Source organism: Dermacentor variabilis, unplaced genomic scaffold (assembly GCF_050947875.1).
Source record: "Dermacentor variabilis isolate Ectoservices unplaced genomic scaffold, ASM5094787v1 scaffold_75, whole genome shotgun sequence".
Taxonomy (NCBI): domain Eukaryota; kingdom Metazoa; phylum Arthropoda; class Arachnida; order Ixodida; family Ixodidae; genus Dermacentor; species Dermacentor variabilis.
In genome coordinates this window covers 75,500-87,975 of record NW_027460828.1, presented here as the reverse complement: position 1 = coordinate 87,975, position 12,476 = coordinate 75,500, and the positions used below count along the sequence as shown (strand labels likewise).

The window sequence follows — 12,476 nt, the reverse complement described above, 5'->3', positions numbered from 1 at the left end:
ATGCTCGTTTTGACTCCGTACACCTGGACCTCGTCGGCCCTCTCGCACCTTCGAAAAGTTACTGCTACATACTGACATTCATCGACCGCGAACGTGATGGCCAGAAGCTGCACCTAAATCTGACATCTAAGCGCCAACTGTTGCAGCAGCTTTCGTGTCTACATGGATGGCACGGTTCGGCTGCCCATCCACAATAGTCACCGATCGCAGTCGGCAGTTTGACTCAGCACTCTTGCACTAACTACTCAAAGAACTCGGCACAACAACTTTTCGCACGACTGGTTACCACCCGCAGTCATTAGACTAGTTGAACGTTGTCACGGGCATCTCAAGGCCTCCCTTATGACGCATGAACCGCCGGGGAAGTGGATTCTACATTTGCTTCTCGTATTACTTGGCAGCAGAGCCGCACTCAAGAGCGAGCTAGGTTGCTCCTGTGCGTAGCTAGTCTTTGGCGCTCACTTACGCCTTCCGTGCGGTTTCTTCGTCGCCACCACCAAGACACGTATGCCATCACCTGCCGACTACGTTGCCAAACTACAAGCTTTCTTCAGCCAGATACGCTCCTTGCCTACACGTTCGCAAGAAGCAAGGACTCCGTACGTTTCTCCGGCACTCGCCTCTGCTACCCACGTTTTCGTGCCTAACTGCGCCGTGCGGAAGCCTTTGCAGCCACACTAATCCGGGCCATATTGTGTTCTCGAGCGTCGTCGGACGACTTTTGTCGACAATGTCAACGGTCAATAAGACACCATTGCCATGGAACGCCTCAAAGCTGCCTACATTGAAGCACCCGCGCCATCGGCCACAGCAATGTACTATGCAACCCTGCTGCATCCTTCAACGCCGCCTCCTTACATGACACCCAAGACCAACGCCAAGACAAGCCGCGTCACGTGGACTTTCCATCATTCGTCGAATTGTCCTCCTCTCTAGGAGGGAGCCCTCTGTCGCGGTAGCAGCATCGGCGTCTCATCAAAATTAGACGCTCGCGTCTACACGAGGCACGAGCGGCTGGCAGGCTCCAGCTCGGGCTAGCGTTCCGAAAGACAGGCAGACAAGCAAGCAAGAAACTTTAATCGGTCCTAGAGGACTACGTTGTCGTAGTCGCGGGCCGCGCCGGGGGCGGTAGACCGTGATCTTCAGAAAGATATAAAAAGAATGCTGCGCTAAGAGATCGTGTGTCGGCTCTGCCGCGAGAGCCCGAGACTACTCGTCTACGTGGGCGTTCGTCACCACAATTTCATTAAGCCATTTTTACAAATAAGAGCAGTGCAAACAGGGGGACCCGTTTGGCGGTCTGCTTCCAGGTAGTCCCTACTGTTCTTTCCAGCTTGTAGATATGAGTAATGCGAATGTGCGAATGCCCAAAATACTCCATCGAGATTGACGGGCCCTTTGATGAAATAACATTAGTCGGTGCGTGCGGCGCATTTAGCAATCTGCACTTGAAGTCATTTGTAGCCATTGTAGGTGTGAGAGCAGTAGACACGCCACTTTTAGCTGCTTCCACGCAAAAGCACATTCATGCGGTCGCATTTTTGATTTTGGTTATCCGGTTCAGGCATGCGAATAAGAGAACTATCTTACATCATCAGCTTAGTGAGGCACAATATACTCATTCGGGTAGCTATTAAAAGCAGTCTTCGAGGCCACGTTTGAAACGCATCGTTAGCCGTCTGCACTTGCAAGCGCAATTACTGACTCTGAATAGCTATGCTAGCTTTGTTTCAACTAAAAAATGCTGAGTAATGCTGAGTGTGTTTTATCGAGGCAATGTTTTTATTCACAAGCCGTCGGCATAACGACGGCCACATTCAGACAATGACTTTGGTGAAGTAATAAATGGTGAATGTTGCAAAAGCTCTCAGTGCAATGCCTTGCTGGGCTCCATTCATTGAAATATGTTTTTGTAACAATGAAACTGTTAAGACAGAAAATGACGCCCCATTGCCAACGTTATTCGTGTCGAAAATTTGTACCAATATATGTGATGGGCAGCCAAACCGTCTGTTAACTAAGACTGAAAGCGTGAAAAATATAACTATATAGCAAGGTGCTGTTTCACAATATGGCACCCTTTCATGTGCACTGCTGGCGAGCTGCCGCATGCACTGTTGCATAAACATGAACAGGGGTAAGAGGCAAAGTTAGTCTGCAACCCACGTGACGCTTTTAAGAAAATGTGTCTGTAAACCTTTAGGTTTTCATAGGTGATAAAAATTTGTTTTGTGCAAGTTGGTTATTCACATTGCAGCAACAACACAAGAAGCAAGGACAGTTAAAGCAGCGGGTAGGCAGATTGAGAAGGAGAGTTAGACCAGTGAGAAAGGCTTTAATGAGATGGAAGAGGCCAGCCCTGCTGCTTAGAAGGGTTAGTGCTTTGAATGGGGTGGCTTAATGAAAATGTGTAAAAAGACTTTGCTGAAATAAACTTGCAAAAAATGCTAATATAACATAAAAAGACAAAAATAAGAGTAAGCGCAAACGGGCATGGAAGCAGGCGCATATACACGCACAAACGCGAAAACTTAAGAAATCTAAAATATAAAGAAATGCTGGAAATAAAAATTAGGCAAATGGAAGAAAACATGCACACACACATGTACAAACAGACGCGGGTGGAGGTATTAGGAGCGGGTTCACACGCTGCTGTACCTACATTCTCATGTTTTTTTTCTTTTTCTTTTTCAGCCGTTCTCTTAACACTGTCTGATGAATTTTTGATAGCAACATATCACGAGAATAAAAAAGCAGGGTGATGTGTAGTGCGAAAGCTTATCTAGCGCTGGCAACACACCTTATGAGTGATGTCAGAGCACGCATTCTACAGCTTGCGCTTGCAGTGAGCACTGGTGGACAGCAATCAATCGACGGTGCTACACAACGCTCAACCACCGCCGCTAGACGACACTCGGCTATCTCACTGCTGACAGCGATCGTTCACGCCCAGTTGACGGCAACAAATCTGCGTTGGAGGCTGCTTTCGCAAATATTTTGTGATGAGAGACTGGTAGGTTTGTTGTATACGGGCACGATTTCCTCATTTCTCCTGGGAATGGTTTTGCTCCATCACTTCTCCCAGCTCGACGAAAAACGCAGCGACACAGTACATTAACACACCCGCTGCTAACAATATAAGCATCTGGCTTTCGCAAACTTTCCTCGTCGTAACTTCATTCTGGAGCGAACCACAGAACATAGAAGACGTAGGATGTGTGTGTGTAGCTGTGTGTCTCCAAGGGATCCTATTTTCAGGCAAAGCATACCGCAGCGTCAGCTATGCTCGCTGCAATTTTTCTTCGCCGGATCGCGGCTGAGAATAAGTACAAGTGGCAGAAATGGTGCATTGTAAGCTCGCAGTAATATTCGCGGCATGATAGACCATCAGAAACAGTTCGGGAATTCACTCTGACGAGGGGCTGACACGCGCAGCTGACGGGCGGCCACTTTCTACCTCGGTGGGGTCACCGTCCGTTCGGCTCGTGGTATCAGTTCATAGTGAGCGCCCATTGGTAAATGCTACTGTGCATCCGCCTCGGAGGGGAAAAGCCCTCTTTTTTCTTGTTGTACCCGTCTATAGAGCAAGGCTGCTTTACAGCCTTGCTGTAAAGGAGCGCGGTGTGTCCACTTCAGCACTTGGGACGCCATATACATAAAGTGCCAGTATGACAGCCATAGCCTACTGCAATCATATGACGGGCTCGAAGAATCGCCTAGCGTATGGCGTCTTCACTTGCTTTCAATGTTAAAGCACCCGAGCCCTCTTACACTTGTTAAGGTGCATGTTTTGCGCAAAGCAGCCTTCGAGCAGAGCACAATGTTTATGCTAGAAGGGCGCAGTAATGATGTTGTACTAAAGTGCACACCAATTTCAAATATTTTAAGTATAGTTCAAAAAAGCTCGTTTTCACAACCACAAGAAATGCAAAAAATAAAAAAGTTACAGGGCTGAGATGAAGTTTATCGAATGTTTTTCCTTGCCATGCTGTTTCTAAGTAACATAAGTTTGGACTCCTAAGCTCGTGTATCACAGATAAGTGTGCCCACCGGGCGAGTGAAACGGCTGATTTTGCACAAGATTTCACGCTCTAAACAATTGAATTGTGAGAACCAGATACATGCGTCGCTAGACAAATATAAAGGTGCTAATCGAAGCTATCGACTCGCCGTGACGAGTGGTAACCGCTACGTACTTCGGCTGGAAGTGAGAGGTCCAGACTTGATCTTACTTTGCGGTCATTGGAAAGTGGTGCATGTACAGAAATGCTTTTGTGGCTGCAGGATTTAGTAATATAACGCCACTGAAACTTGCTGTTTCTGCGCAGGGCCAGCACGTACAACGCAACACTGAAAAGTGCTCAAGCTTTACACCTTATCCGCACGATGGATGAGTTCACAGCGGTTAGTACCTCTTCTCATCATGCGAATTACGGAATCAGATAGAAGTTTGCTATTGAGAACCTTGATAAAGGTATAAATGGTGACCATATTCGCATTTAGGATGAAGCGAAAAACTTTTCAAAAGAAGCTCTATTAAATGGCATAGCTTGTCCAACTATTTCTCAAGGCAACACGGATGTTTCATATATGAATGACATTTGTACTTCTTTGTTTTTTATTAAAATGGGCTTTGGACATTACAGTTTCTGCAGTCAGTCAGGGATATGTCCGAATGTGGTGAAATTCAAAAATTTCTTAGAATTAACGCTGATATATTAATCTTTGCCTTCTCTAAACACTGCGAGTTAACTCTTTCACTCATTTGGATTGACGGTGTGTGCAAGAGGCCGCTGCAAAGTTTATAAGAGCCACTACTTACCACTGGGGCAGATAATTCTTTTTAGGCGTTGTAGGCTCGCGCTTGCAATGTTCATCTTCAGTGATGGTTTCGGCGGAAACAAGATAAAGGACAGCAAGTATCACGTATGGATTTGTTTTTGCGTTTTCTAGTCCAATTCTGCGTGCCCAAAACATTCGGTGTATGTTACTTGGTTGACTGTCTACATGAGAGCCAGGGATGCCCTAAAATGTCTTCGGCATACTGCCACATTCTGTCTTGCACCTTGTCATGATTTCTCCTTGCTCGTCCTCGTTCGCTCTTTGCAAGCCATAACAGAAGCAACTAGCCCATTAATGTTTTTGACCGGTTTGTCGCTGCTACGACCGAGCGTATGGCTGTGTTCGTCAACTATATAGATCATTTTTCACTGCGAAACAATGGCCGCCGCCATACTTGAACCCGTGGTGATGCGTCGGTAGTTAGCCTCCGCTGTGTCCACGTTTAGTTAGAATCGGTTTGCGTGACGCCGGTGCGGCTCAGCCGACTTTTGTTTCGGTGGATATCGTTGACGGTGACTGGGTGGATGACGGGAAGCTTTGGCCACCATTTTAGGACCTACATAAGCGCTTTCGGAGCTCATTACGCCTTCTGCGAAGGGTACCAGCAGGAGCCCGCACTAAAAGTGGTCCTAGATATCAATTACAGCTTGTCCGAACGTTCCGCATGATTAATTAAAAGAAAATTAACGCATTTGTTCTCTACATACTTTATCTGGCAAGCATCTCGAATCGCAGGCGTGTGATGTTTCTGACGCAGTAACTTTCTACGGTGCGATCCCTATCGCATTATGCTATGCCTAGTCACTTGCGGGTGTGCTCAGTTGCGTTAGAGTTCTTGCTAGGCACAAGGCTTGGAACGTAGATGTTCGACACTTCCTATTTGCCTGTAGCAAACACAGCTTACCCAAGTTACTCGATTATTTTGTGGGCTATAATGAACGTTGAGCTTAGATATTTATCTGCGGACGGTGTAGCCGCCGTTAACCATGCTTTTGGCGCACTTAGCCAGAAGTGCGCTCATTCAATTGTGTTTTATACGTTCACGATAGAGTGAGCGTTATTTCGCATGATAGTTGGGGCGGTTGGCTGCAGGTAGCTTGCGATAAACTTCTGTGCCAGGAAGCAGCGCTTCCGCCTTCCTTACTTTGCGTAATAAGGGGTACTCACTGTTACCGACGTTCTGAGGTCGAAGTCCTCCAAGGGCCGACAGCACACTCAGACCATTCCTCATGGCCACACAAATAATCCATTCTTAAAAAGAGGATTCACTAATTTTTCAGCCAACTACTGCACGCGTTATCACTGTACCGTTCGACATCTTGCAGCATGAACGGAGCAGAGTGCGTTAACAGACTTCCAGTCATATTTCCAACAGCCGGTCGCACACCACCAAGGCAGCAACAGCAATGGTTTCTTATTCGCGCGATTTCTTTGAGGCTCATCATCGAAGCCACCATGTTGTTGCTTTAGAGCAAACTGCTCCGCGAAACCCTCGATAAACATTGGACGTGACAGCATCAATGCCGAGATGCTAAATTTTGAAAAAGTCGAGTCTTTGTATTATAGCGCCGGTTTCAAATCAAATCAAATCAAATGTTTTATTTCCAATAAACTTGTTGGGTGTCCTCCAGGCGAAAAGCTGCGACATACAGCTTGAATGTGCCTGAAGGCCCTCACATGGCAGCAGTACAAATACAAATACAATATACAATGCAATGGGTTACATTTACAATAATTACAAAGATCACTTTTCAAAAATTTCTTTACAAAAATATGCTCTAAGCTGTTTTCGAGTCAAGGTATTTGTCATAACAATTTCTTTCCCAAATTTATTTAACAGTGAAGGTAGCGTGTGTCTTAGCGACTGCATGAGGTAATTTGTACGCCTCTACGGTACTAACCACATGTCTTAGCTGCGGGTACGCGCATCACTTCTGTCATATTCAAGTAGTGACGTATCTTTTAAAAATATTTGAAACTTTTCGGAGCCGAAGCAGAAAGAATACAGTAGCCTGTATTCGTAAATGTTAGTTACTTGTATTATGTTATAACTTTCAAAACGTTGCGCAGTAGAATGGAAATAAGGTACATTCGCTACATGTCCAAGTGCTCGTTTTTGAAGTTGAAGAAGTGCATGAAGATTACGTTTTGTGGTGGTAGCCCATACAAGAGCACAATAATTCAGATGCGATTGAAACAAGGCATAATATATGTACAACTTTACTTTCTCTGGGAAAAAATGACGGCAACGGGACAATGCACCTGCGGCAGATGACATATTTCATAATTTGTTCAATGTGATATGTCCAGTTCATATCTTCTGACGGCGTCACGCCCAATACTTTGTGTTTGGTTATAATCTCAATGGGCGTGCCATCCAACAATAATTCTTCATTTAAATAAGACCACCTGCCTCTTGCCTTGAACAATATGGCCTTTGATTTGGAGCTATTAATTGTTAGAGCGTTATCACGAGACCAACTCGACAATTTAGAAGGATACTGCGAGATCTTTGTAACAGGTCATCAAGATCATTGTCAGAGACAAACAGGCTCGTATCGTCAGCGTATAGTACAATGGATGTGTCACTTACTATTTCAGCAATATCGTTTACATAGATATTAAACAAAATCGGGCCTAAAACGCTACCCTGGGGCACACCTGATTTAATTTCCCTATATGAAGAGCAGTATTTTTCGATAGCAACGCGCTGCGTCCGCCCAGACAGATCAGATTGAAAGAGCTGATTTGCCACGCCACGGATACCATATCCTTCTAGTTTACTTATTAAAATTTGATGACTTAAACGATCAAATGCCTTGCTATAATCAATAAATATACCCAACGTTAGTTTTCCCGCATCAATATTATTAATTATTAGCTCTTTTTGGCGTAACAAAGCTGTTTCGGTTGACATGCCCGAGCGGAATCCGTGTTGACATTCAGAAAGAATGTCATTCTTCGTAAAGAAATTGTTAATGCGTGCAGAAATCAGTTTTTCTAAACCCTTAGAAAAAACGGATAAAATGGAAATAGGCCTATAATTCCCCAGGTCATTTCGGTTCCCACCTTGGAAATAACCGACACCCTTGCTTTCTTCATATTTGTTGGAAAAGGTCCCGACTCCATAACAAGGTTAAACACAAACGCGAGATGAACTGCGATGACATCGATTACAAATTTTATAGGCCTGATTTGAATGCCGTCTGCATCAACAGCGTTGCTGTTTTTTAAGCCCAAAAATATACGACAAAATTCGGCATCGTCAGTCGGCTCGAGAAAAATGCTGTGCGCACATCTCTTAACAGTAGGACCACTGACCGTGTTATTTGATGATACCGTCATGTTCACAAAGTGTTCATTGAAACGTTCGGTTAAGAGGATGCCCGACACCTTTTCGTTATTCACGGTTACCTCACGCAAACTGCGATTCACATTCCCCTATCTGATTGCATCATTGATAATTGTCCAAGTCTTTTCTGGATTTTTCTCTGCACGGCTGCAAAAAGGCTCTCGTAATAGAGTGCTTTAGCTTTTCGCAGTTCTTTATTTAGTGTATTTCTTAACTTCCTAAATGCAACGAGATCACTTTGATGACGCGTACGCAGAAATTTATTGAACATCCTATTTTTTTGTTAATCAATCTAACATGCTGTGGTTGCACCCACGGCTTTCTAATGCGTTTTTTTTACCTTTCCTGTTTTAAGCGGGAAAGACAAATTGTATAGGCGACTGAATATGGACAGAAATTCATTGTATGCTTGACTAGCATCCTTATTGTTATAAAGAGAAGAGCAGTCTGTGCGCAAAGCAAGTGCGCGAAAGTGTTCCATATTTTCGCCTGACAGGCATCTGTAGCTGAACGTGGTATCAGGTAAAGTTCTTTCGTGAATATAAAATGAGCATATTATGAATATCGAATGATCACTGATATCATAGCTGATAGTCCCGGCTGTGTAGATGTCTGCACCAGCGTTGACAATGAAATTGTCGAGACCTGATTGACAAGATGGTGTCACGCGAGTAGGTGTCGTAATAACGGTGCAGAAACCGGAAGAATTGATTACATTAGTTACTGCACGAGTCCGAGCGCTTTCATCGAGCACGTTAATATCAGTACCAAGTCACCACCAAAAAGCACTTTGTAATTGTGAAAAGTAGCATGCTCTAATAGCTTTTCAGTAAATTCTAAGAAATTAGATATATTACCAGCAGGTGGTCGGTACATCACAACAAACATGTTATTGTCAGATTTAACGCTTAGCACTTCGTAATGTCACACTGTATGCCGCGCTTGACATGCAAAGCTACACCGCGCCCACGTTTATCGGTGTGATTAATGAAGAAATGTCTGTAACCATCTATGATCAGCATTTCACTGTGTTCCTGATACCACGTTTCAGAGAACATGATAATGTCAAATGGAAAAGTAAACTCGGCTAGAAACATAGTATGTCGTGCTTATAGGCAAGTGAACGCGCAGTCACGTGAAGCGCGGAAATGTTTTTTGCGTGTGCGGGCAGAGCAATTTTGCTTGGAAAGCTATACTCACGATGCATCGTGTACAGAAAAGAGAGTCAATAAGACCGCCTGCCTCTTGCCTTGAACAATATGGCCTTTGATTTGGAGCTATTAATTGTTAGAGCGTTATCACGAGACCAACTCGACAATTTAGAAAGGATACTGCGAGATCTTTTTAACAGGTCATCAAGATCATTGTCAGAGACAAACAGGCTCGTATCGTCAGCGTATCTTTAGACGCTGCAGTTTAGGCGATCTTTTGAAGGTCAGTCTCTGAGGCAATGTGGACAACACTACTGGCTTCAGTCTTGCGTGCAGGTACTTTCCCATTTCGCGTGCAGACAAAGCGCCACTGACATTCGCGCTTTCTTGCTAATGCCAGCGAAAGAAGACGTTTCAAGGTCGGACAGAGGTGCTCACTAATAAATGCTCTGGAATCATCAAGAATTCCAACCTGATTGTTTCGCAACCTAGCCTTCCGCGCTTTTTCAAGAACACTGTCCCTCTTCTGTTTGCTCTTAAACTGGACAACTATATTAGATTTTCCAGCTTCTCGGGTGGGCACACGGTGGCAGACTTCAATGTCAGAAGTTATGGGCTCAGCTAGTGCATCACCAATTTTCCCAACAAGTTCAGTAACGCGTTCATTGTCCTGTTGCACAAGTCCCTTAATTTCTATATTGGACCTGCGCGAGTATTGCTCCGATTGAACAACCCTCTTCTGAAGTTGTTGAATAACATTTTCATTTTCCATGCACCTAGCTCATAACTTTTCATTCGCCTTTCTCCAGGCTTCCCTACCTTCTGTGGCTTCATTAAGCTTCTTTTTCATGTCCTCAAATTGATCGCTCATCAATTTACCACTGTCCACGAGAGACTTCATTTCAGCACGAAGTTCTCGGATTTCGCATCGGCTTTCTCTTTCAGCTGTAGATTTGGTCATGTTTTCGCAAAGGAACAGTAGCAGTGGACAGAAGGTATAATAAATATACAATAGATACACAGCAATACAGAAAGGCAGCAGCGACAGCATAAACTATTTAGTTACAAAGCATGTATAATTTGGACACCAACCTGCAGTACAAAGATCAAGTTTTTAGCGTTGCGCCGATCAGCTGTCGCTGCTGCCAAGTGTCGGTCCAGCGAAGGCAGCCGGATTTTGTACCGCTTGCCCTGATGATGTCCTCAGCGGAAGAACCGTCAAGGAAGTGACGCAAGCAGACCAAGGCTCCTGGTGGTCAGCAAGATTCGCGATATCTGCAGTACAGGGATCAAGTTTTTAGCGTTGCGCCGATCAGCTGTCGCTGCTGCCAAGTGTCGGTCCAGCCAAGGCAGCCGGCTTTCGTACAGCTTGTCCTGATGACGTCCTCAGTGGAAGAACCGTCAAGGAAGTGACGCAAGCAGACCAAGGCTCCTGGTGGTCAGGAAGATTCGCCAAGGTCGATTCAAATAGGTCGCGAAGCTTCGGGCGAAAAGCGGTTAAGTACAGATTGTCACCGACATCAGCATGAGGTGTTATGGAAGCAGCGATTGAAGCGCGACTATGTTTGGAGGGAACAAACATTGGGAAAGAAAAACGCGTTTTTTAATTCAAGCGAGACACAGTTAGATTCATTCAACGAAAATAAAATTCCTACTAAATTTTATATGTTCGTGAAGAGTTAAGAAACTTCAAGTTTATTTCATTTTATTATTATTAATAAATGCATTTCTTTTCAGCGCCCATCGCTACAGGGGGCGTTGACGCCACTATCACTCGCAATGCAATGCACGTCTTGAAATGGGTGAAAGGCACACTCGTAAAGTTCACCTGTTGAAATACGCCCCCCTCACAGTTTGTGCTTTCTTGCTTGTCGAAATTTGTCTGAATTTGGTGACGCGGGTAGCTTCATCGCTTCTTAATCTGTTCAGTCAAAAGTAGTGAGTTACGACCGCCAGATAATTGTGTAGTTGTTATCGCGCGATTGCGCTGGCCGACGGGCTTGGCGTCCTCCAATAGGATCAGCACTCTACACCTAAAGCTTTCGTCGGCCTCCAAAGAAAGTATGTTCTGGGCAGGGATGCGATTTCGACAACCGTACGGCTGGCCTGGCCTTAACCGCTTTCCTGCATCGCTTTTCACGCTGAAAGCTCAAAACGCCCATCAAGTCGAATGGCGGGACATTTGAATATATAGCTCCAAAGGCAGGACAACAAAACAAATTTCGCGCCTTCGAAAACAACATGACGTCACTTCTGCTTTTAACGGATGTGGCGTCACATTATTTTTTCTTCCGCCGGAAGTGTTCCCATCACATACAGATGGCGCTAAGCCCCATGAACCGCCGATGGACCGCCATGTTTTGAACGTATGGGCTCCTATGGAAGCTTCGCTACCAGGTATATTTACCTTGGATTCGCGATATCTGCAGTACAGAAATCAAGTGTTTAGCGTTGCGCCGATCAGCTGTCACTGCTGCCTTGCTTATTGTATTGCACATGCACTCTTCGTGTTCTCTAAATTACCAAACATGCTGTAGCGATATTTCGGTGGGACAAAACCCGACTAAAAATGTAAGTACCATGGTTTTGCTAAATCCAAGTTGAAGATTAGGGGGTTTCCCTTAGCTGGTATGTTGAATATGCTCTAATGGGCGTTTGTGCGAGATTTTCGCCTTAATAGTACCGCAATAAACGATAGGTGTGCAGTGATTAGCAGAGGTAGCACCGCGTATTCAATAAGCAAGGAACAGAAACAAGACTTAATATTTAATGCACGGAAGGTATTTCTCATCGCTGCTCGTTCTACTGGCGCTTGGATACAAATCGTGGCTACGCATTAAAGCGCTGTGATAACACCTACATTTCAATGCATGAACCGCGATAGTCGCAATCTGCACTATCGTTTGCAAGCACGCGTTCAGAAGGCCATTCCTCAGCCTCCATTACTGCGATTCACGTAGACGGTGGAAAGAAGCAGTCCAGAAATGTAAATTGTTAGACAACCGTGTTCTAATTTTCGCGCCTTTGTGACTGCCACGTTCGGAGCGACATGCTGACCTGGAAAAAAAAGAAACGAAAATGTTCTGCTGTGTTTCGGCACTGTATATGTACCTCTGGGCCAGATCGTCTAT

At 44.9% G+C, this 12,476-nt stretch overlaps 1 protein-coding gene across 3 annotated transcripts in view; it reads left to right on the top strand.

The window, feature by feature from the left end:
- The window catches only part of LOC142569089 (uncharacterized), a 143,718-nt gene that overhangs the window by 71,196 nt on the left and 60,046 nt on the right, over nt 1-12,476 (top strand). For all 3 annotated transcript variants that reach the window (XM_075678597.1, XM_075678595.1, XM_075678596.1), the window contains one exon: nt 4,329-4,404. In XM_075678597.1, coding sequence (XP_075534712.1) covers nt 4,329-4,404 — 76 coding nt within the window. The remainder of the gene's footprint in view (nt 1-4,328; nt 4,405-12,476) is intronic.